Source organism: Papio anubis, chromosome 3 (genome assembly GCF_008728515.1).
Source record: "Papio anubis isolate 15944 chromosome 3, Panubis1.0, whole genome shotgun sequence".
NCBI lineage: Eukaryota > Metazoa > Chordata > Mammalia > Primates > Cercopithecidae > Papio > Papio anubis.
The window spans coordinates 61,348,476-61,373,628 of NC_044978.1; the positions used below are offsets into that span (position 1 = coordinate 61,348,476).

The 25,153-nt window shown below is 45.0% G+C and overlaps 1 protein-coding gene and 1 pseudogene across 10 annotated transcripts in view; one reads left to right on the plus strand and one right to left on the minus strand.

The window, feature by feature from the left end:
• Nucleotides 1-24,474, minus strand: part of LARP1B (La ribonucleoprotein 1B) — a 156,399-nt gene extending 131,925 nt beyond the window's left edge. For 5 of the 10 annotated variants that reach the window (XR_001902838.3, XM_003899180.5, XM_017959039.3 and 2 more), the window contains exons 1-5: nucleotides 22,504-23,260; nucleotides 10,102-10,160; nucleotides 9,625-9,684; nucleotides 6,342-6,516; nucleotides 2,422-2,562 (exon numbers count right to left, since the gene is read on the minus strand). Coding sequence is in view for 8 of the 10 variants with exons in the window: in XM_003899180.5 (XP_003899229.3) it covers nucleotides 2,422-2,562; nucleotides 6,342-6,516; nucleotides 9,625-9,684; nucleotides 10,102-10,160; nucleotides 22,504-23,038 (970 nt within the window). In the remaining 2 variants the exon portion in view is untranslated. Of the gene's footprint in view, nucleotides 1-2,421; nucleotides 2,563-6,341; nucleotides 6,517-9,624; nucleotides 9,685-10,101; nucleotides 10,161-22,503; nucleotides 23,261-23,330; nucleotides 23,462-23,506 lie in introns of those variants that run through there. The other 5 variants (XR_002522199.2, XM_009207546.4, XM_009207551.3 and 2 more) reach the window with 3 other exon arrangements.
• On the plus strand, nucleotides 15,016-15,634 carry LOC101013574 (annotated as a pseudogene).
• Nucleotides 24,475-25,153: the final 679 nt, after the last annotated feature.

Consider the following 25,153-nt stretch of genomic DNA (forward strand, 5'->3'; position numbering starts at 1 on the left):
ATACGGGAATTCCACTAGACATGAGACTTAACACATAGCAAAAAGAAAAAAAGTTGCTGATGAAAATGTAAAATGCTACAAAGTAGCCGTTTCTTATAATGTTAAATACACAGCTACTATATGACCAATCAATTCACTCACAGGCATTTGAGAAATACATACATTCCACACAAAGACTTGTAAACAACTATTCATCAGCGTTATTTAAAGTCCAAAAACTATAAACAAGCCACTTATCCATCAACAGATAAAAAGACAAAGGGCTATATGCATTCAACAGAATATTATTTGGCAATAAAGAGGGAGAAGCTGAGTGCAGTGGCTTAATTTTGTAATCCCAACACTTCGGGAGGCCGAGGCAGGAGAATCGCTTGAGACAAGGAGTTCAAGACCAGCCTGGGCAACACAGCAAGACTGTCTCTAAAGAAAACTTTTTATTTAATTAGCCGGGCATAGTGGCATGCACCTATCATCCTAGCTACTCGGGAAGCTGAGGTGGGAGGATCACTTGAGCCCAAGAGTTCGAGACTGCAGTGAGCTATGACTGTCCCACTGCACTCCAGCCTGGGCAACAGAATGAGACCCCATCACTTATTTAAAAAAAAAAAAAAGAGGAAGCTAAAGCTTGTTTGAAAAGTCTAATGAGAAAATTATTATCTCCACAGTCTCAAAGCCTCTCTACACAAATTACACAGTAATTACAAAGGGAGAAAAGATTATTTTTATAATTAAACAAAAAACTGAAGAAAATTAAAAAATTTTTAAAGTCTAGAGTACACTACCTAAACCAAGTTATCAAAGTTAATAATCAGTGTTGTGGTTGGTCGCAGTGGCTCAAGCCTATAATCCCAGCACTTTGGGATGTCGAGGTGGGTGGATCATCTGAGGTCAAGAGTTAGAGCCCAGGCCGGGCGCGGCGGCTCAAGCCTGTAATCCCAGCACTTTGGGAGGCGGAGACGGGTGGATCACGAGGTCAGGAGATCGAGATCATCCTGGCTAACACGGTGAAACCCCGTCTCTACTAAAAAATACAAAAAACTACCCGGGCGATGTGGCGAGCGCCTGTAGTCCCAGCTACTCCGGAGGCTGAGGCAGGAGAATGGCCGGAACCCAGGCGGCAGAGCTTGCAGTGAGCTGAGATCGCGCCACTACACTCCAGCCCGGGCGACAGAGCGAGACTCCGTCTCAAAAAAAAAAAAAAAAAAAGAGTTAGAGCCCAGCCTGACCAATACGGTGAAACCCCATCTCTACTAAAAATAAAAAAATCGGCCGGGCGCAGTGGCTCTAGCCTGTAATCCCAGCACTTTGGGAGGCCAAGACAGGCGGATCACGAGGTCAGGAGATCAAGACCATCCTGGCTAACACGGTGAAACCCCGTTTCTATTAAAAAATACAAAAAACTAGCCGGGCGAGGTGGCAGGCGCCTGTAGTCCCAGCTACTCAGGAGGCTGAGGCAGGAGAATGGCGTAAACCCGGGAGGCGGAGCTTGCAGTGAGCTGAGATCTGGCCACTGCACTCCAGCCCAGGCGACAGAGCAAGACTCCGTCTCAAAAAAAAATTAAAATTAAAAATTAAAATTAAAAAATTAGCTGAGTGTGGTGGCATGAGCCTGTAGTCCCAGCTACTTAGGAGGCTGAGACAGAAGAATTGCTTGAAACTGGGAGGCAGAGGCTGCAGTGAGCCCAGATCACATGCCACTGCACTCCAGCCTGGGCAACAGAATGAGACTCCATCTCAAACAAAAAACATAAATAATAATAATAATAACCAATGTTGTAATCAAACTAACAATCAAATAAAGTTACAGGAGCAATCAAAATTAATATTAATCAATGTTGTAATCAAATAACCAAATAAAGTTACAGGGGTAATCAAAGTTAATATCTTCAATAATGGAACAAACCAAGGTCATACTGCCATGCAACTCACTAAGAAGAAAATATTATTTTTTTACACAGTACTCCTGGCCAAAAATTCACAACACCAATCCAATCACAAGGAAACATCAGAAAACCCAAAGTAAAGGATATCTACAATATAATTATCCTACAATCTTCAAAAAAATCAATGTCATGAAAGATAAAAGCAAAAGAACTGTTACAGATTAATGGAGCCTAAAGAGAGAAAAAAAAATTAAATGAGTGATCCCAGAATGGATCCTTGGAGCAGGGGAGGGAACAACTATAAAGGACTTTATTGAGAAAAATCTCCCTGTGGACAATCACATTGTATTAATGTTAAGTTTCATTGTTGTTAATTGCATTACGGTTATATTGTTCTGATGAAATATACTCTGAAGGTATTTAGGGTTAAAGGGACATGATGTTTTCAACTTATTCTCAAATGGTTTTGGTTACTAAAATAACAAGCATTAAGACTAAGTCTTTCCTTAGTCATTTTTGTCTTGGAATGGTAACTTACTTCGTGTATCATTTCTCCTATTGTTATGTGTTGGTTTATTTGCTTCAGGTTGACATCTTGAGCTGTTCCGGGATCCAGGTCTTTCTTGACTCTCTGATCTTACATCATCTAAGTGGAGTGGTACCCACTTGTGCTTATTAGCTTGAAGAAAACAAAATAAAATCATTTAAGGACAAATGCACAATTTTCACTAAACCCTTGCAATTTGAAAGCACTCTGAACTTTAATCAAATAAGTGAAACACTGAATGTATATTTTAAGATTATTTGTAAAGAGGCCAGACACAGTGACTCATGCCTGTAATCCCAGCACTTTGGGAGGCCGAGGTGGGTGGATGACTTGAGGCCAAGAGTTCAAGAACAGCCTGACCAACATGGAGAAATCCTGTCTCTACTAAAAAGTACAAAAATTAGCCAGGTGTGGTGGCACACGACAGTAATCCCAGCTACTCAGGAGGCTGAGGCACAAGAATAGCTTGAGCCTGGGAAGCGGAGCTTGCAGTGAGCCAAGATCATGCCAAAAGGCCGAGCGTGGTGGCTCACACCTGTAATCCTAGCACTTTGGGAGGCCAAGGCGGGCAGATTACCTAAGGTCAGGAGTTCGAAACCAGCCTGGCCAACATGGTGAAACCCCATATCTACTAAAAATACAAAAATTAGCCGGGCATGGTGGCACACGCCTGTAGTCCCAGCTACTCGGGAAGCTGAGACAGGAGAATTCCTTGAACCTGGGAGGCAGAGGTTGCAGAGAGCCAAGATCGTGCCACTGCACGAGACAAGACTCTGTCTCTAAACAAACAAACAAAAAAGTACATATACATACTATTCTGTTTAGTACCTTATGCTTTAAAAAAAAAAAATCAGTTTAATTTAAAATTCTTAGGCTTTAGAATGGGATATATCTGATAAAACACTATAATGTATACTTTGGAAAGTTAGGCTTTAGGTTTGAAGCACTTTTAGCTCCAGATCACTGTCTAAAATATTAATTTACCCAGGATTTTTACTAATGAATGAGGTTTCTCAAAATGTAAGAGGGAAAATTGATAAGTATAAAATTTGTTTAACTTGACAGAACTTTTTACAGCTATTATGCATCTTCCTAAGGACAAAAAACACAAGCAATTTAACTTTTCTTGATGACTAAATGACAATGTAACTATTTATGGTTATTCTATAGTGAAATTCTGAAGATCATCTATTCATGAATGCCATACCTCGGGTTTCAAAATGTTCAGTATTCTGCCCAATCTATATTTTCTACCAAAATAAAGACTCATGGAAATGAAAAAACTGCCAAGGTAATTTAAAAAGAAATATTAGTGTGCAACTACAATATTGATATCCTATAAATCCTGCAAACTATGGATCAAATGAGGAAAAGTGAATATAAATGCATCTAAAAAGGCTTTTAATCTTTAATCTTTATGTCAATGAGATTCCTTGACACAAAGAAGCCCTTCTTCTGAAGTCAAAAATCTGTACTCTAGATCAATTAATAGCTTGATTATATGAATTGTTCTAACTACAAAACATCTGGGTTTTAGTGTTGACTGACCAGTTTTAATTGAAGCAATTAATAAAGACAAATTTTAGATCAGGATAACAAATCTGTCATCTGTATGGATTCTAGACAGTCAAGAACACTACTTATGTATGTAGGAAGCAGGAAATAGTTAAGTGACGAAGTAGTTAAGAAATGGGGAGGCCAGGCATGGTGGCGCGCACTTCTAATCCCAGCACTTTGGGAGGTTGAGGCAGGTGGATCACTTGAGCCCAGGAGTTCAAGACCAGCCTGGCCAACATCGGGAAACCTTGTCTCTACAAAAAAATACAAAAATTAGCCAGGCGTGGTGGCACATGCCTTTACTCCCAGCTACTCAGGAGGCTGAAGTGGGAGGAACACTTGAGCCCAGGTCATCGAGGCTGCAGTGGGCCATGAGCATGCCACTGAACTCCAGCCTGGGTGACACAGCAAGACCCTGTCTCAAAATTTTAAAAACATTTTTAAATTTAAAACTTAGGCCGGGCGCGGTGGCTCAAGCCTGTAATCCCAGCACTTTGGGAGGCCGAGACGGGCGGATCACGAGGTCAGGAGATCGAGACCATCCCAACATGGGCTAACATGGTGAAACCCCGTCTCCACTAAAAAATACAAAAAACTAGCCGGGCGAGGTGGCGGGCGCCTGTAGTCCCAGCTACTCGGGAGGCTGAGGCAGGAGAATGGCGTGAACCTGGGAGGCGGAGCTTGCAGTGAGCTGAGATTCAGCCACTGCACTCCAGCCTGGGCGACAGAGCGAGACTCCGTCTCAAAAAAAAAAAAAAAAAAAAAAAAAAACTTAAAAAAAAGAAATAGGGATAAATTTTTCTAACAACCACTTGTTTGTCTTCTTGTCACTGTTTTTGAGCAATCAGCCTTTATTCATGGTATCAAGTAACCATCATGCTTATCCTGAACTAAGGATTAGTTATTTATTAAAAAAACAAACTATTCGGCCAGGCACAGTGGCTCACGCCTGTAATCCTAACACTTTGGGAAGCCGAGGCAGGTGAATTGCCTGAGGAGTTCAAGGCCAGCCTGGGCAACACAGTGAAACCCTGTCTCTACTAAAATACAGAAAGTTAGCTGGGCGTGGCAGCGTGTGCCTGTAATCCCAGCTACTCAGGAGGCTGAGGCAGAAGAATTGCTAGAACCCGGGGGGAGGAGCTTGCAGTGAGCTGAGAACCGGCCACTGCACTCCAGCCTGGGTGACAGAGCGAGACTCCATCTCAAAAAAAAAAAAAAATAGAATCCTAACTCCAAGGCCCTGTACACCATGGACCTTGCCTATCTATGTCTCCTGCTACTCTCCCAGAAAATCACCTTGCTTCAGTCACCGACAACTTAACAGTTTAAAGCCCTTTTCTGCCTAGAAGCGCGTGAAGACACTTTGACCAAGACTCTGACCACTGAATGAGTATATGCTTTTACAAAGCAGGTAAATCATAAACTGTCCCTAGACACATGAAAAGTTCAGAGAAGAAAATGGAAAAGGACATTAAGACAATATTTTTATTCCTTCAAAGTGTAATTTTGACAGGGGAATGCTATGAGGGAAAAGGCTGACTAAAAACTTTTTTTTTTTTTGAGACAGTGTCTTGCACTGTCGCCTAGGCTGGATTGCAATGGCGCAACCTTGGCTCACTGCAACCTCCACCTCCTGGGTTCAAGCAATTCTCCTGCCTCAGCCTCCCGAGTAGCTGGGACTACAAGCGTGCACCACCGTGTTCGGCTAATTTTTTTTTTTTTTTTTTTTTAGTAGAGACGGGGTTTCACCGTGTTAGCCAGGATGGTCTCGATCTCCTGACCTTGTGATCCGCCCGTCTCAGCCTCCCAAAGTGCTGGGATTACAGGCTTGAGCCACCGCGCCCGGCCTTTTTTTGTATTTTTAATGGAGACAGGGTTTCACCATGTTGGCCAGGCTGGTCTCAAACTCCTGATCTCAAGTGATCCGCCCGCCTCGGCCTCCCAGAGTGCTAGGATTACAGGTGTGAGCCACTGCACCTGGCCTATTCTCACTTTTCTCTTAGGAAAAAAATGTATTTAATTTTCACAGTACTCCCTAAATATAGGGAGCAGTTCCAATGCAGATGTAAAAGAACAATAATTGTCACACAACTTTCCAAGAATGTATCTACAACTGTACCTCTAAGTGGAACTCCATTCCATTTTCTTGCATAGAATACAAGTTACATACAAAAAGGAAAGTCTAATAGTTCAGAAATGTTGCAAAAGCAAATGAGTTACCACTGCAGATTGTTTATCCTGAAGAAATACAAACTATACATTTTTGACTATCAGAGATAAGTTAATGAAATACAATTCCTCATTACAACTTTCTTCAAAAACTAAAATCAAAATAAAGATATGGACAAACTGACCTCTCTTTCGTTGATTACTTGACTGAGCCTCATCCTCACTGACATTTTCACCAGGACCATTTAACTTTGTTTCCCGATTTTCTTTGCTCTCACTGTTACTTCTCTTTTCAACCTTCTCTTCTTTTTCTTTTCTATTTTGTGGCTTTTTATTTCCTTGGCTGAGGACACTCTGAAACTGCAAAAAGGTTTTCAGAATGAAATGATTTCCATTAACATTTTCACTAACACACCAAAAAATTTGTGGTAATATACTTAACTTAAAAATGCAAAACAAATGACAAAAACTGTTATCAAAAGCAAAAAATTACTTCTCAAAAGACAGTTAAAAGTAAAGCTGCAGACTAGGAGAAAGTATTTGTTAAGTATTTGACAAAGAACTTTTATCTAAAATACAGAATGAACTTTCAAAACTCAGTAACAAGAAATCAATTCCACTTTTTTTTGGTGGGGGGGAAGGAGTCTCACTCTGTTGCCCAGGCTGGAGTGCAGTGGCACGATCTCGGCTCACTGCAGCCTCCACCACCTGGGTTCAAGCAATTCTCCTGCTTCAGCCTCCCTAGTAGCTGGTATTACAGGCACATGTCACCACACCTGGCTAGTTTTGTTTTTTTTTTTAAGTAGAGACAGGGTTTCGCCCTGTTGGTCAGGCTGGTCTCAAACTCCTGACCCCAATGATTCACCCTCCTCAGCCTCCCAAAGTGCTGCAATTACAGGCATGAACCACTGCACCCAGCCTTCCATTTTTTTAAATGGGCAGATTGATCAGATACTTCATCAAAAAGATATACCAATGGCAAATCTATGAAAAGATTATTGCATTCATTCGTCAGAAAAATGTAAATTAAAACTGCAATGGGAGACCACTCCACATTTATTAGAATGGCTAAAATTTTTTTGAAACTTGACTAAACTATGGGCGAGTAAAGATGGGTGCGGTGGCTCACACCTGTAATCCCAGCACTTTGGGAAGCCAAGGCAGGTAGATTAGTTGAGCTCAGGAATTTGAGACCAGACTGGGCACATGGCAAAACCCCATCTCTACAAAAATACAAAAAACTTAGCCAGGCATGGTGGTGCATGCCTATAGTCCCAGCTACTTATGGGGCTGAGGTGGGGGATCACTTCAGCCCAGGAGGTCAAGGCTACAGTGAGCTGAGATCATGCCAATGCACTCCAGCCTGGGTGACAAAGTGAGACCGGGTCTCACAAAAAAAAAAAAAGAGAGGGAGTGAAAATGTGGAGTAACTGGAATTCACGTACACTGCTGATAGAAGTGCAAATTCGGCAATTTCTTAAAAAGCTAAAACAGGTAGCTACTCTATGATCCAGCCTAGTGACATACCCAAGAAAAAATGAAAAATTTTCTACACAAACGTTCATATAGCAGTTTTATCTGTATCAACCAAAACCCAAAATTAATCCAAATGTCCATTAACAATAGGTGAATGGACAAACTGTGTTACATCCATACTACTCAGCAAGAAAAAGGAATGAACCGCTGACACACAAGTAAAATCCCAAAATAATCATGCTGAGTAGAAGCCAGGAAAAAAAAAAGAAAAAAGAGTACCTACTGAATGCTTCCATATATACAAAATTCTAGAAAATGCAAATCTCGCATATAAGGTTACCTCTTAAGAATACAACCAGAGGAGGCCAGGCACGGTGGCTCACGCCTGTAATCCCAGCACTTTGGGAGGCCAAGGTGGGTGGATCACCCGCAGTCAGAAGTTGGGGACCAACATGGTGAAACCCAGTCTCTACTAAAAATACAAAAATTAGCCGGATGTGGTGGTGCGTGCCTGTAATACCAGCTACTCAGGAGGCTAAGGCAGGAGAATCACTTAAACCAGGGAGGCAGAGGTTGCAGTGAGCTGAAATCCCACCACTGCACTCCAGCCTGGGCAACAGAGCAAGACTCTGTCTCAAAAAAAGAATACAATCAGATGAGGGAACTGTGATGAATTAAACTAGGTTATCTGAAAAGTGGGTAAACTATCAAAAGGATAGCTGCCATGTTTTCAGCACCTCTTTATCAATGTATGTGATTTTATACAAATATAAAAATTTGATTACAATTTATAATATATCTTCATTATTATTATTTTTTTTTTTTTTTTTTTTTTTTTAGACGGAGTCTTGCTCTGTCACCCAGGCTGGAGTGCAGTGGCCGGATCTCGGCTCACTGCAAGCTCCGCCTCCCGGGTTCATGCCATTCTCCTGCCTCAGCCTCCCGAGTAGCTGGGACTACAGGCATCCGCCACCTCGCCCGGCTAGTTTTCTGTAATTTTTAGTAGAGATGGGGTTTCACCGTGTTAGCCAGGATGGTCTCGATCTCCTGACCTCGTGATCCGCCCGTCTCGGCCTCCCAAAGTGCTGGGATTACAGGCTTGAGCCACCGCGCCCGGCCATGTCTTCATTATTAAAGAAATAATAGGCGAGGCATGGTGGCTAACGCCTATAATCCCAGCACTTTGGGAGGCTGAGGCGAGCCAATTGCTTGAGCTCAGGAGTTCGATATCAGCCTGGACAACATGGCCAAACCCCCATCTCTACAAAAAGTTTAAAACCTGCCAGTGTGGTGGCGCACACCTGTAGTCCCAGCTACTTGGGAGGCAAAGGTGGAGGATCACCTGAGCCTGGGAGGCCAAGGCTGCAGTGAGCTGTGATCACATCACTGCACTCCAGCCTGGGTAATGGAATGAGACCCTGTCTCAAACAAACAAAAAAAAAAAAAAAGAAAGAAAGAAATAATAGGTTAGGTTAAGCTTACCATGAGTAAAGCTTAAGACAAGTTCATTACTAATGTTACTGGCAGCATCAAAGAATAACTGCAAATTAAACTAACAAAATGTAATCTTCTTGATGAATCAAGGTTTTAAATCTGTTCCTCAGCCAGGTTCGTAGCTCATACTATAATCTCAACACTTTGGGAGGCTGAGGCAGGAGGATCACTTGAGCTCAGGAGTTGGAGACCAGCAAAATCCCGTCTCTATGAAAAATACAAAAATTAGCTGTGCACAGTGGTGCGTGCCTGTAGTCCCAGCTACTCTGGAGGTCAAGGTAGGAAGATCACCTGAGCCTAGGAGTTTGAGGCTACAATGAGCTGTGATCACACTACTGTACTCCAGCCTGGTGACAGAGCAAGACCCTGTCTTAAACAAATAAAAAAAATCTGTCCCCCAGTATGACAATTCTTTACATTTTAAGTAAAATAAAATTCTGCATGTTGAAATGGATATATTTTCCTTTCTTTAAAGAAAAACTTTAAAATAATACTCACTCCAGTGTTCACTAATTCACTTGGTGTTGGCCAATTCTCCATATCGCTGAAATCACTAGCCTAAGAAGTAACAAATAAGAGTTAGGTCTGCAAATTAGTTTTAGAAATTTTAAGCAGAAAAAAACATTTTCTAAAAGTGAAAGAAGTTTTAATAATCATTTACATTCAGTTATATGCAGGCATCTGCCAAATTAATCTAAAAGTTTCTGCAAACAATAGAACATTTGCAATAAGAATGGCTTAATCTTATGATAAAACTTTCACCACTATTTAATGACATTAACTAAATTGAGTTATACATGATAGCAAAGGCATATATAGAGATTTGGATAAAGGTTATGATTCTCCATAATATTAACTTTAATCTAATACCAACAGTACAATTAGAAGAAAAATACACTTACAATAACCTAAGAGTTCTTAGCCTCAATTTTCAAAAATCAGTACAGTTAAGAACTATTTCCTATGAAAACATACCTTGTTGGATTTCTTTGTCTTGAGTTTTCCTGCTTTTATAATTTTGAGGGAACCGAACTCTAAAGAAAATATATAGAATTGTTTTTACAACTACTTCATTCAATAAATTTAACAAAATAACTATTATGGCAATTTCAGTAAATCAGTATAATTATAATTTCCAACAAAATCCAAAGTTCTAAGACTCAAATTCCTAGCAAAAAATCAACTCCATTTGACACATAGATTCAAGGTGGTCTTCAGTCTCCAAATCAAGAAGAAAGAAGTATTAACAATGTGTTACACTGAACGAACAGAACAATCCTTTCATTAATAGAATATAAGCTAGGCCTGGTGGCTCACACCTGTAATCCCAGCACTTCGGGAGGCCAAAGCGGGCGGATCACTGGAGGTCAAGAGTTTGAGACCAGCCTGGCCAACATGGTGAAACCCCATCTCTACTAAAAATAGAAAAATTAGCCAGGTGTGGTGGCATATGCCCATAGTCCCAGCTACTCAGAAGGGTGAGGCAGGAGAATCGCTTGAACCCGGGAGGTGGATGTTGCAGTGAGCCGAGATCCAACCACTGCACTCCAGCTGGGGTGACAGAGCTAGATTCTGTAAAAAAAAAAAAAAAAAAAGAATATAACAGGAGAAAATTACAAATATAACTTTTTTTTTTGAGACAGAGTCTCTTATTTCTCTCATGCTGTTGGTAAGAGTATGAAGTAGTATTTCTTTCTTTTCTTTTTTCTTTTTTTTTTTTGAGACAGAGTCTTCTCACTCTGTCACCCAGGCTGGAGTGCAGTGGCACAGTCTTGGCTCACTGCAACCTCCCCTTCCTGGGTTCAAGCCCTTCTCCTGCCTCAGCCTCCCAAGCAGCTGGGGTTACAGGCGCCTGCCAGCACGCCTGGCTAACTTTTTTGGATTTTTAGGAGAGACAGGGTTTCACCATGTTAGCCAGGCTGGTCTCAAACTCCTGACCTCAAGTAATCCGCCCACCTTGGCCTCCCAAAGTGCCGGGATTACAGGCATGAGCCACGGCGCCCAGGCAAGGTAGTATATCTTTCAAGGGTAATCTGTCATCTAAAATGTATATATCCTTTTAATAAAAGAATTCCATTTTCGGGAAATTATCTGGGAATCAAGAAAAGGTACAAAGATGTCTATATAGGATGTTCAGTGCAACTTTGTTGATAATCCTATTTAGCCTCTACGTATTAATACACAAAATACTATATAACTTTTAGAAATCAGACAAAGCTGTGTATGTACTGACATGGAAAGAAGTCCACCAGGTTTTAAATATAATTTTACATACACAGGCCAGGCTCAGTGGCTCACACCTGTAATCCCAACAGTTTTGGGAGGCCAAGGCAGGCAGATCTCTTGAGGCCAGAAGTTCAAGACCAGCCTGGTCAAAATGAGTGAGACTCTGATACAAAAAAAAAAAAAAAAAAAATTATATATACATACAGATTACAGGTAAAAGAAGTCTAAGAAAGGAAATTTTTCATTTTCTCATTGTTTTAACATGGAGGAAATCACACTGCATGTCATTAGAGAACACCTAAGACTGAAATAGCAAGCCAATTTAGGAAATTGTTTTAAATTAAAAATTTTTTCACATTAAAAAATATGTATATCTTTTTTTTTTTTTTTTTTTGAGACAGAGTCTCATTCTGTCACCCAGGCTGGAGTATAGTGGTGCAATCTTGGCTCACTGCAACCTCTGCCTCCCAGGTTCAAGCGATTCTCCTGCCTCAGCCTCCTGAGTAGCTGGGACGATAGGCATATGCCACCACGCCCGACTAATCTTTCATATTTTTAGTAGAGATGGGGCTTCACTGTGTTAGCCAGGATAATCTGGATCTCTGATCTTGTGATCTGCCTGCCTCAGCCTCCCAAAGTGCTGGGATTACAGGCGTGAGCCACCGCACCCGGCCTAAAACATGTATATTCATACAGATGAAATCTGTTTTTTGTTTCTAAGTAAGAAACAAGCCAGGCACAGGGGCTGTGCCTGGAGGCTGAGGCATGAGAATCGCTTGAACCCAGGAGGCAGAGGTTGCAGTGAGCCGAGATGGTGCCACTGCACTCCAGCCTGAGGAAGAGCGCGAGACTCCATCTCAAAAAAATAAATAAACAAAATAAAAACAAATAAATAATAAAATGTTATTTTTAAATCCTGGGACCTACAAGGAAATAACTATAAACAGATAAGGAAAACAATATACTTTTAAGGGCTAGGATACTTTAAACAAAAGCTACAACATAACAGAGCCTATTTCACTCAGTTTAATTCTTATGACCATAACCTTTTGGCAAAATTTTAATTAAGAAAATGCACTGATGATATCAATATTTCACATTTTATCATATTTAAGGGCAAATGTAGTAAAAATTAGTGCTTTTAAAAATGTTAAAGAAGGCCCGGGCGCAGTGGCTCACACCTGTACTTCCAGCACCTTAGGAGGCCAAGGCAGGCGGATCACCTGAGGTCAGGAGTTCAAGACCAGCCTGGCCAACATGGTGAAATCCCGTCTCTAGTAAAAATATAAAAACTAGCCGGGCGTGGTGGTGGACGCCTGTAATCCCTGCTACTCGGGAGGCTGAGGCAGGAGAATTGCTTGAACCCAGGAGACGGAGGTTGCAGTGAGCTGACACAGTGACACTGCACTCCAGACTCGGTGAAACAGTGAGACTCTGTCTCAAAAAAAAAAAAAAAAAATGTGAAAGAAGACAATTCTCAAATTCTAATAGTGGGAGTATCAATTTGTACAGTTACTTTAAAAAGCAACTTGTAGGGCCGGGCGCGGTGGCTCAAGCCTGTAATCCCAGCACTTTGGGAGGCCGAGACGGGCGGATCACAAGGTCAGGAGATCGAGACCATCCTGGCTAACACGGTGAAACCCCGTCTCTACTAATAAATACAAAAAACTAGCCGGGCGCAGTGGCGGGCGCCTGTAGTCCCAGCTACTCGGGAGGCTGAGGCAGGAGAATGGCGTGAACCCGGGAGGCGGAGCTTGCAGTGAGCTGAGATCCGGCCACTGCACTCCAGCCTGGGCGGCAGAGCGAGACTCCGTCTCAAAAAAAAAAAAAAATAAATAAATAAAAAGCAACTTGTAAAGGCCAGCACGGTGGCTCACGCCTGTAATCCTAGCACAAATAAAAAATAAAAATAAAAATTTAAAAATTTAAAAAATAAATAAATAAAAAGCAACTTGTAAACTAAAAAAAAATGCTCTATAACCTAACAATTCTACTTCTCAGCATCTACCCTAGAGAAAGGCACACATGGATATAAGATGTATAAAAATGTTCGGTTTCCTCACCTAAATACAAAAATGAAAAAAAATCAAGATGATCAATAGGTAAATATCTAAATTAACTATGTCAGCTATATTTAGGACCATTCCTTAGCTTTTTTTTTTTTTTTTTAAATTGAGATGGGGTTTCACTATGTTGCCCAGGCTGGTCTCAAATTCCTGGCCTCAAACCCTGGTCACCTTGGTCTCCCAAAGTGTTAGGATTACAGGTGTGAGCCACCACGGCCGGCCATCCTCAGCCTTTTTTTTTTTTTTTTTTTTGAGATGGAATTTCACTCGCCAGGCTGAAATGCAATGGCACCATCTTAGCTCAGCGCAACCTCTGCCTCCCGGGTTTTTAAGCAATTCTCCAGCCTCAGCCTCCCAAGTAGCTGGGATTACAGGTGCTGGCCAACACCCTCGGCTGATTTTTGTATATTTAGTAGAGACGGGGTTTCACCGTGTTGGCCAGCCTGGTCTGGAACTTCTGACCTCAGGTGATCCGCCTGCTTCAGCCACCCAAAGTGCTCAGATTAAGGGCGTGAGCCACCGCGCCCGACCAGTCCTCAGCAATTTTTAAAAGGAGTTTAGATTTAGTAAATTATTTTGAGACCGAGTCTTGCTCTGTCGCCCAGGTTGGAGTGCAGAGGTGCCATCTTGGCTCACTGCAAGCTCCACCTCCCAGGTTCACCCCATTCTCCTGCCTCAGCCTCCCGAATAGCTGGGGACTACAGGCACCCGCCACCATGCCCAGCTAACATTTTTTGTATTTTTAGTAGAGACAGGGTTTCACCGTGTTAGCCAGGATGGTCTCGATCTCCTGACTTCATGATCCACCCACCTCAGCCTCTACCTCCCAAAGTGCTGGGATTACGGGCGTGAGCCACTGCGCCCAGCCTCAGTGAATTCTTAAGGTGACATGAAAGTTTTTTATTTTTGTAAAGAGAATATATTTATGCAGTTTTTTCTATATAACTTACTTAAAATGGTATTTCATGGCCGTGGGATTACACGCCTGTAATCCCAGCACTTTGGGAGGCCGAGGCAGGCGGATCACGAGGTCAGGAGATCGAGACCATCCTGGGTAACACAGTGAAACCCTGTCTCTACTAAAAATACAAAAAAATTAGCCAGGCGTGATGGTAGGTGCCTGTTGTCCCAGCTACTCGGGAGCCTGAGGCAGTAGAACGGCACAAACCAAGGAGGCAGAGCTTGCAGTGAGCCGAGATCGTGCCACTGCACTCCAGCCTGCACTGGTCTGCAGCAAGACTCCGTCCCCCTCAAAAAAAAAAAACAAAAAAAAGTAATTAGGGTAACAACAGTAAGCTTACTTGAGGTTTCTAAGAACCAAACAGGAGAAAATAAGGTTGAAGAACCAAATAGTAGGAGAAAAGAGGGCTGATGATGAACATAGGGTTCAAGAAAAGCAAGAACTTTTTGAAAAAAATCAGTATTTTTTACACATCATATTTTTATGAGCAAAAGAATGGAAATTATACTAGAATGCTGATGTTTAACAGGCAAAAAACAACCATAACTACAAGTAAGGGATTAATAAACCCATATTGTGATTTTAATAAAGAATCTGCACCTTTTCCGTCTAGTGGCAGCCATCAGGTAAGCCAAGATGGGTGCATACAAGTAAATCCAGGAGCTATGGAGAAAAGCAGTCTAATGTCATGCGCTTTCTTCTAAGAGGAGGTTGCTGGCAGTACTGCCAGGTCTCTGCCCTCCACAGCGCTCCCCACTCCACTCGGCCTGATAAAGCGCGCCAACTGGGCTACAAGGCCAAGCAAGTTTATGTTATATATAGGATTCATGTTCACCATGGTGGCTGAAAACACCCAGTTCCTAAGGGTGCAACTTACAGCAAGCCTGTCCATCATGGTGTTAACCAGCTAAAGGTTTGCTCAAAGTCTTCAGTCCGTTGCAAAGGAGCGAGCTGGATGCCCCTGTGGGGCTCTAAGAGTCCTGAATTCTTACTGGGTTGGTGAAGATTCCACATACAAGTTTTTTGAGGTTATCCCCATTGATCCATTCCATAAAGCTATCAGAAGAAATCCTGACACCCAATGGATCACCAGACCAGTCCACAAGCATAGAGAGATGCATGGGCTGCCATCTGCAGGCCAAAAGAGCCATGGCCTTGGAAAGGGCCATAAGTGCCACCACACTACTGCTGGTTCTCACCAGGCAGCTTGGAGAAGGCGCAATATTCTCCAGCTCCACCGTTACGGTCAATGTAAGTAAAGTTTGTAAAATTCATACCTAATAAAAATTTAGGACGCTCATGTCTGCTAACAGGTGTTATTTATCTGTTGAAACTAGTCTGCAGGCTGTTTCATGAATGCTTTGTCAAATTAAGAAAAGTTGGCCGGGCGTGGTGGCTCACGCCTGTAATCCCACCACTTTGGGAGGCTGAGGCGGGTGGATCACAAAGTCAGGAGATCGAGACCATCCTGGCTAACACGGTGAAACCCTGTCTCTTCCAAAAATACAAAAAAATTAGCCGGGCGTGGTGGCGCCGGTAGTCCCAGCTACTCAGGAGGCTGAGGCAGGAGAATGGCGTGAACCCGGGAGGCGGAGCTTGCAGTAAGCCGAGATGGTGCCACTGCACTCCAGTCCGGGAGACACAGCAAGACTCCGTCTCAAAAAAAAAAAAAAAAAAGAAAAGAAAAGTTAAAGTGCAATACTGTTCGAAGAGAATAAGTTATGGTGTATCTTCTTTCTAATAAGATAAACTTTTTTGGCTTTGCTTTATCTTGTTAGGGTGTTATATATCTGTATAAAACATACTGTATGATATAATAGGTTTAAAATAAATTATTTAAAAGAGGGAAAAAGGCCGGGCGCGGTGGCTCAAGCCTGTAATCCCAGCACTTTGGGAGGCCGAGGCGGGCGGATCACGAGGTCAGGAGATCGAGACCATCCTGGCTAACATGGTGAAACCCCGTCTCTACTAAAAATACAAAAAAAAAACTAGCCGGGCGTGGTGGCGGGCGCCTGTAGTCCCAGCTACTCGGAGGCTGAGGCAGGAGAATGGCCTGAACCTGGGAGGCGGAGCTTGCAGTGAGCCGAGATCGCGCCACTGCACTCCAGCCTGGGTGACACAGCGCGAGACTCCGTCTCAAAAAAAAAAAAAGAGGGAAAAAAAAAAGAAATCTGCAAGGCCAGGCTCACACCTGTAATAGCAGCACTTTGGGAGGCTAAGGCGGGGAATCCTTTGAGGCCAAGAGTTCAAGACTACGCCTGGGCAATATAGGGAGACCCTGTCTCTAAAAATAATAAAAATAGCTTGAGTTCAAGAGTTCTGAGACCAGCCTAGGCAACATAGCAAGATACTGTCACTATTTTTAAATTTAAAAAATAAAAATAAAATAATTTGCCAGGCATGGTAGCACACGCCTGTAGTCCTAGCTACTTGAGAGGCTGAGGCAGGAGGACCCCGTGGTCCCAGGAGTTATAGGCTGCAGTGAGCTATGACTGTACCACTGTACTCCTACTCTAGCCTGGGTGACAAAGTGAGACCCAGTCTCTTTAAAAAAAAAAAAAAAAAAAAAAAAAAAAAGCTGCGCACAGTGGCTCACGCCTATAATCCCAGCACTTTGGGAGGCCAGAGTGGGTCAATCATCTGAGGTCCAAAATTCAATATCAGCCTGGCCAACATGGTGAAACCCCATCTCTACTGAAAATACAAAAATTATGCAGGCATGGTGGCAAGCGCCTGTAATTCCAGCTATTCAGAAGGCTGAAGCAGGAGAATCGCTTGAACACGCGAGGTGGAGGTTGCAGTGAGCCGAGACTGCGCCATTGCACTCCAGCTTGGGCGACAAGAGCGAGGTTCCATCTCAAAAAAAAAAAGGAGGTATCCAAAATGAAACTAATGCCAAGTCAGGACACAGATGGGGGAAGTTCCTTCTGGTCTCATGACTAAATTTCAAGATAGCAGGCCTCTTGGGTGGGCAGCAACTTTGGCTGAAGAGTGCCTTATCTGGATTTCTGGAAACAGCAACACATGATCAAAATCATCCTAAAAGTGGAAGAAAGTCTCTCACAAGGGCCGAGGCATCAAGAATCTGGTTCACTTAGATCTGCAGGTTTTAATGTAGAGAAGATTCATAATTTCTGTCCTGAAATACTCTCCCATGTGTTTCCTATGTTTCTAACTGTAGTAAGAAACTTCCTGGCAAAATTTTGTGGATGGAATTCCTTTACCTCATTAACAGAGTGACAGTAAATCCAAGTTTGAGCAGGATAGACCTGATTTAAGTCTATTATTTCAATGCAATTATCTCTCTCAAAGAGTATCCTGTTTTGTAGAATTATACAATTTATATTGTATAAATTATACAATCACTAATAGATAACTAATAGATTTAGAGGTACCCACTGTGAACTTTAAACAACCTCTGGTCCTATGTATTTACTTCTTAAGTTGCAAATTTGCTTAAGAAAATAGAAAGCCCAAGATCAAGCATGGTGGCTCACCCCTGTAATCCCAGCACTTTGGGAGGCCAAGGCGGGCAGATCTACTGAGGTCAGGAGTTCGAGACCAGCCTGGCCAACGTGGTGAAACCCCGTCTCTACTAAAAATACAAAAAAAAATAATTAACTGGGCATGGTTGCACGCACCTGTAGTCCCAGCTACTCAGGAGGCTGAGGCAGGAGAACTGCTCAAACCTGGGACCAGGTCGGGGGTTGCAGTGAGCCAAGATTGCACCATTGCACTCCAGCCTGAGTGACAGAGCAAGACTCTGTCTCAAAAAAAAAAAAAAAAAAAGGAAAGAAAATAGAAAGCCCGGCCGGGCACGGTGTCTCACACCTGTATCCCAGCACTTTGGAAGGCGGAGGTGGGAGGATCACCTGAGGTCAGGAGGTCAAGACAGCCTGACCAACACGGAAAAACCCCATCTCTACTAAAAATATAAAAATCAGCCAGGCATGGTGCCGCATGCCTGTAATCCCAGCTACTCGGCTGGCTGAGGCAGGAGAATCACTGGAACCCAGGAGGTGGAGGTTGCGGTGAGCCGAGATCACATTATTACACTCCAGCCTGGGCAATAAGAATGAAACTCCGTCTCAAAAAAAAAAAAGGCCAGGCGCGGTGGCTCACACCTGTAATCCCAGCACTTTGGGAGGCTGAGGCGGGTGGATCACGAGGTCAGGAGATTGAGACCATCCTGGCTAAAACGGTGAAACCCTGTCTCTACTAAAAATACAAAAAATTAGCCAGGCATGGTGGCGGGCGCCTTTAGTCCCAGCTACTCGGGAGGCTGAGGCAGGAGAATGGCACGAACCCGGGAGGCGGAGCTTGCAGTGAGCAGAGATCGTGCCACTGCACTCCAGCCTGGGCGACAGAGCGAGACTCCGTCTCAAAAAAAAAAAAAAAAAAAAAAAAGAGAAAATAGTAAATAGAAAGTTGACAGGCAGGGTGGCTTACACCTGTAGCCCCAGCACTTTGCAGGGGCTGAGGCAGGAGGATATCTTGACCCCAAGAGCTCAATATCAGCCTGAGCAACAAAGGGGGATCCTGTCTATACAAAAAAAAAAATTAAAAATCATTAGCCGGGCATAGCTAATTCCATGGAATGACATGCATGCCTGTCATCCCAACTACTTGGAATGCCAAGGCAGGGGAATTGCTTGAGTCCAGGAGGTCAAGGCTGCAGTGAGCTACGATCTCACCACTGCAATAGAGCAAGACTGACGATCTACCTACCTATTTAAATAAATTAAAGTAAAATGTATTAAGTAAATTAAATAATATTAAATAAATAAATAAATGGAAGCCAAGGCAGCCAGGTTGTAAGTGGCACTCTGGTATTATGAACCAAAGGAGATGAGCCCATCCATGTTATTCATTTATAATGCCCAGAAATCTTGCCAGAAGTCAACTAGCTAGTTAGTAACAAATACCTGCACTAGAACCCAAGTCTCTCAAAACAGTACATTTCTACACCACAATCTCTCTTATCTAAGTTACCTAAATTATGCAAATAGAGTGTGGTCCTATTTCTTTACTTCTGAAGTTGTAAATTTGCTGAAGAAAACAGAAAGCCTGATTACGTCTGTAATCCCTGCACTTTGGGAAGCAGGAGGATTGCTTGAGGTCAGCAGTTCAAGACCAGCCTGGGCAACACAGAGAGACACCATCTGAGGAAGGAAGGAGGGAAGGGAGGGAGGGAGGGAGGGAGGGAGGTGGGTGCAGAGTCAGTGTTGGGAAGAGACCATGGTTACTACACTATTACTACACTATTCCAGGTCTGAAAGATGGTCTTCCTGCCAGTGCAGAATGGATTCCATCCAAAGACAGAAAAGAGTTGCCTACACAAGACAACTTTCTACACAAGACAAAATTTCAGCAAAACTGAAATTCCCGTGAACCATACCATAAAACTAGTATCACAGTGTTCTTAATCTCCAGTGAAGACTGGAGAATGAAAGCATCAATAGGTTAACTGTTAAATATTTTTCACAGGTCATTTGCAATTAAAGTTCCCAAGGCTTACCTTAACAGTTTTTAAAGTTCTATTATTATTATTATTATTATTATTTTAAATGTGGTCTTGCTATATTGCCCAGGCTAGAATGCAGTGGCTATTCACAGGCACTATGATAGGACACTACAGCCTCAAACTCCTGGGCAAAACTGATTTTTCCAGCCTCAGCCTCCCAAGGAGCTAAAACTACAGGCACACACTACCATGCATGGCTTCAAAGTTTTAAAATCTGTAATACCGGTTTTATGATCAACAAAGGGTTCCTACTTGGTAATTCACTGAATATACAATTGTCTATAAGTCTAGAAGTAGAGAGGTGAAACAGTAAATAAGATGATTCACTAGGGTTTTCTTTCTTTGCTAAATTTTAGAGTGCTTGCCACTGGGTTTTAAAAAAGAAAAAAAAGAAAAACTTTATGAGGTCTTTACTTAACAGTGTTCTCTTCAGTTAGTAACAGGGGTAAACAAACAGCTCTTTACAGCGAGTAAGGAATTATGCCAACATTAAATCCAGAGCAAACTGTTAAGTTTTTTTCTGCAAGTGTCAAAAGTTACCAACAATTAATTAGGAGTATTTCTGTGCAAAGGCAAGAGAATCAATCAACTCAACACTTATCTCCCTCTATTGGAGAGTTCCTCTGAAGAAATGTTAACATAACATAACGGTGCTTGTAACAATCGCCTTTTCTTTTTTCTTTTTTTTGAGAGGGAGTCTTGCTCTGTCACCCAGGATGGAATGCAGTGGCTCAGTCTTGGCTCACTGCAACCTCCGCCTCCCAGGTTCAAGTGATTCTCCTGCCTCAGCCTACTGAGTAGCTGGTATTACAGGCACACACCACCACTTCAGGCTAATTTTTGTATTTTTAGAAGAGACGGGGTTTCGCCATGCTGGCCAGGCTGGTCTCGAACTCCTCACCTCAGGTGATCCACCCGCCTCGGCCTCCCAAAGTGCTGGGATTACAGGCGTGTGCCACCGCGCACCGCCAACTGCCTTACATTTACACCACATCTTCATCGCATTTGATCCTCACAAGACAGTAAACATGCTCTAATATGCTCTAATATTCTATTCCTATTCTACTCTACTAATTTCTACTCTAATATTCTATTCCTATTCTACTGCTAACCTTTAATTTTAAATAAGAATGAAGACTTGCAAGTAAACAGCTGTCATTTGCATATAAAAAGTTCAACTCATTTACAACTTAATTGAGAAAGTAGAATATACAGGGTTTTTTTGGTGTTTTTTTGAGACAGAGTTTCGCTCCTGTTGCCCAGGCTGGAATGCAGTGGCTCGATCTCAGCTCACCGCAACCTCCGCCTCCCGGGTTCAAGCGATTCTCCTGCTTCAGCCTCCCAAGTAGCTGGGATTACAGGCATGCGCCACCACGCCCGGTTAATTTGTATTTTTAGTAGAGACAAGGTTTCTCCGTGTCAGGCTGGTCTCAAACTCCCGAGCTCAGGTGATCCACCCGCCTCAGCTTCCCAAAGTGCTGGCATTACAGGCCACCGCGCCCGGTCAGATACTGCTTTTTGTCATGGTTTTTATTTCCATTTTAACTTTTTTTTTTTTTTTTTTTTGAGAGGTAGTCTCACTCCGTTGCCCAGGCTGGAGTGCAGTGGAGCAATCTCGGCTCACTGCAACCTCCACCTCCCGGGTTCAAGCAATTCTCCCTGCCTCAGCCTCCCGAGTAGCTGAGATTACAAGGGCCCGCCACCACGCCTGGCTAATTTTTGTATTTCTAGCAGAGACGGGGTTTCGCCATGTTGGCGAGGCTGGTCTCGAACTCCTGACCTCAGGTGATCCACCAGCCTCCGCATCCCAAAGTGCTGGGATTACAGGCATGAGCCACAGCGCCGACCCATTTTAATTTTCTTAAGCTGCAGTTGCTACAATCAAAATAAAGCACCAAGGGCCATACTGCATTGGTCAGCATTCAAATACAGTGGCATAATCTTATCTCTTCTAAAGGGAAGGAGAGCTGACAATGTTAGAAAACCATTTACATAACGTGCAATCCACGCTCGCATGTCAACCATCCTATTTATTTTCCAGCACGCTCATAACTTAAAGCACTTTAAAAACCACATTTAAAGTCTCATTTTTAATATAACTGCTTAGCAGTGTTTCGAAAACCTTGAGATTTTCATCTTATTATTTCACACTAAAAGACTACAATCGCGCTTCCACTTACGAATAAATCCCCTTGCTCTGACTTGCTTCAATCCTTTAAAAAAAAAAATCCACCAAAACTTTCCCATACGAAGCACTGCAATATCTAAAGTTAGCTACTTTCCCAAGTCACTAACACGTGGAGACAAAACACAATCGCAACCGCGCCAGCAGAGCTGCGCCGCCAAGCTACCCGCTCCGTGCCCGCACCAGGCAAGGAGAACCTGAGGTCCCACCTCTTCCTGCCGCTCCCTTCCCAGATGCCCATGTATGTAAATAGGCAGAGTGAATGACACCTTGGAACAAATTACATCCGACTGACAGGGAAGGGAGGCCTGCCGTTACCCGGGCCCGGCGCCCGCTACCGCCGCCACGCGCCGGCAAGTCCCGCAAGTCGCCCTGCCCGCACCCTGCCAGTGACCAACGCACAGCAACCACAGACCTGCCTCCAGGGTTTCCAGCGGGGGCGGCGGTGGACCTGTCGTGTCTGGGGACAGGTGCTGGGGAGGCTTTTTGGTCCAGGGATTTCCCTTAGGCGGCAGTGGCGGCGGCTGCCGCTTTACCGCAGGGCCAGCTGCCGCCTCTTCCCGGGCGTCCTCGGCCGGCGGATCCCGCAGCAACGGCGGCAACGGCGACGGGGGCGGCGGTGGCGGTGGCGGTGGTGGCGGCTCCCCGCCGAAGGGGCCACCTGGCCCACGCGCCTTGTGCGCCAGGTGCAGCGCCAGGGGCCTCACGGGGACAGCCGCCTGGGGCACGCTGCGTCCCAGCACCAGCGCCGGCGACGGCTCTCCCCGCGCCCCCGCGCTAGTGGCGGCCGCGGCCCTGTCCTCCCTCGCCGCCTCTTTGCCCTCACGTTCGGGCGGGGGCGGCTGCTCGGCCGGCCGGTTCGCCGCGGCCAACAGCGACTCCCTCTCAGCAGTCACCGCGGGCGGATCCTCCCGAGAATGGGCGGCGGGCACCGGGGCGCGAGCAGACATCGTCCCTTTGCCCCAGCCGCCCCGGCCGGGGTGGCCCCGAGGCCAGGGAGCCCGACTGCCCGTCTCTCCGCCCGGACACCGACCAGCTCCAGCTGGGGGCAGAGAACCTGAGAGCCCGGCGGCCGTGGCCGCCACTGCCGCCGCCCGCCGAGGCCGCGCAGCGTCCGGCGTGACGCCCCTCCCCGCACCGAACGGAGCGCCAACCGCCCTCCGGCCCCGTCCTCTCCGCGACGCACGCCCGGAGCCCGCCACCACGCGCGGGGAGCCGCAGCCGGGAGCCGCGAGCTCTCACCTGGCGCAGGGCAGCTGCGGAGGCGCAGCACGCAGGGGCCTAGGAGCTTTACCCGAGTTGGGGAGGCGCGAGCAGCCAGAGCCGGTAACTGCCCGCGGAGGCGTGGAGACGGCGAGGAGGGGCGGCCCAAGAGCACGGGGCGGGGCCTCCCTGAGGAGCGTGACGTGGCTACTCACCGGCTTCTTCCCTCGCTGGGCCACTCGCGGGAGGTGACGGATTCGACCGCCCGGGTGCCGCCCGGCCCGAAGGCCTGCCCCGCCCCGGAGGCCCTCCGAGTGCGAGGGAGGACTAAGGGGACGACTCCCGGCTCACGGTCTGAGGCCGCCCCTACTGCGGGCTCAGGGGCGGGGCGCGCACCAGGCCTCTGGCTCGCGGCCTGCCCCCGCGGCGACGGTGGCCAAGGGCCTGGGCGGGCCGCGCACATGGCGCCGGGAGGACGGGGCGCTTAATTTGCCCTTAGGCCCTAAAGCTGGGTCGCGGCTAGGCTAAGGGAGGGGACGCGGTGTCGACCCCTGGCCTGGGGCGGCTCCCAAGTGAAGTGGGCTCCCGGGCCCGGCCGCTTGGCCCCCTGGCGCCCGGCGCCTCCCCCCGGTGAAAGTTGCCTCCTGGCGCCTCCGGGCACTGCGATTACCTGTAATCTTGAGCCACGTCCGAGATGAAAGCGGAGTTACCTCCCGGTAACTGTTTAGGAAACCTTTGCCCCGGCGTTCGGTTTAGTGCGCCTCCCCGCCCGGATTCCCATCCACCAACTAAAAGAGTTTTAAAGGGTTACTGAGTAAATTAAATAGTATTTCGCCGGCTTTTAGATTTTTGTTGTTGTTGTTTCTTTAATTTGGGGAAACAGCACTTAATTATAAATTAACCATATTCCCAATAGGCTTTTTCTTCCTGGAATGGATGTTAAAATGGTACAAAGACGTTGCGATAATAAATCGGATACTAGCTTTCTACTTGGCACTCACATTCACTTAGAGATGATACTCGTTTCATATGCGTGTATTTTTGAGTCATTGTTTGTGTTCTGGTGCAAGGTGGCTGAGAGCAGGTTCCACCGCTGATGTTTCTTTTTCCGAGCCCCATAACCCCATAGCCTTGTTAAATAAGTTATCCGCGCTTGCCTTTTGTATGGGCTTGCAACCCCCACCCCACGTCCAGTAGGTCTCGCTTGAATTACATTCAACCCGACGTTAATACTTTTTGCTTTCTCAAAAGCTGTACTCGGCATAAATGATTTTCCTAAGGCTAATAACATATTTATACATAACAGCTATAAACAATAAGGGTTTTCTTGTTTTCCATGTCAGTGATCTCCAGTTTACCTGACCCTAAGTAACCTAGAGAACCTTGTTGCAATTAAACGGGGATTGTGCTTCCACCTATATTCCCAGCCATCTTTACTAGCTCTGTTATGTTATTAGTGGCCCTGTGGTTTTGTTGTTGTTGTTGTTGTTTTGAGACGGAGTCTTGCTCTGTCGCCCAGGCTGGAGTGCAGTGGCCGGATCTCAGCTCACTGCAAGCTCCGCCTCTTGGGTTCATGCCATTCTCCTGCCTCAGCCTCCCGAGTAGCTGGGACTACAGGCGCCCGCCACCACGCCCGGCTAATTTTTTGTATTTTTTAGTAGAGACCGGGTTTCACCGTGTTAGCCAGGATGGTCTTGATCTCCTGACCTCGTGATCCACCCGTCTCGGCCTCCCAAAGTGCTGGGATTACAGGCTTGAGCCACCGCACCCGGCCTATCGCTTTGTATTTTTTATTGGTGGTGGTGGTGGTGGTTGTTTGAGACAGAGTCTCACTCTGTTGGCCCAGGCTGATCACAGTGGCG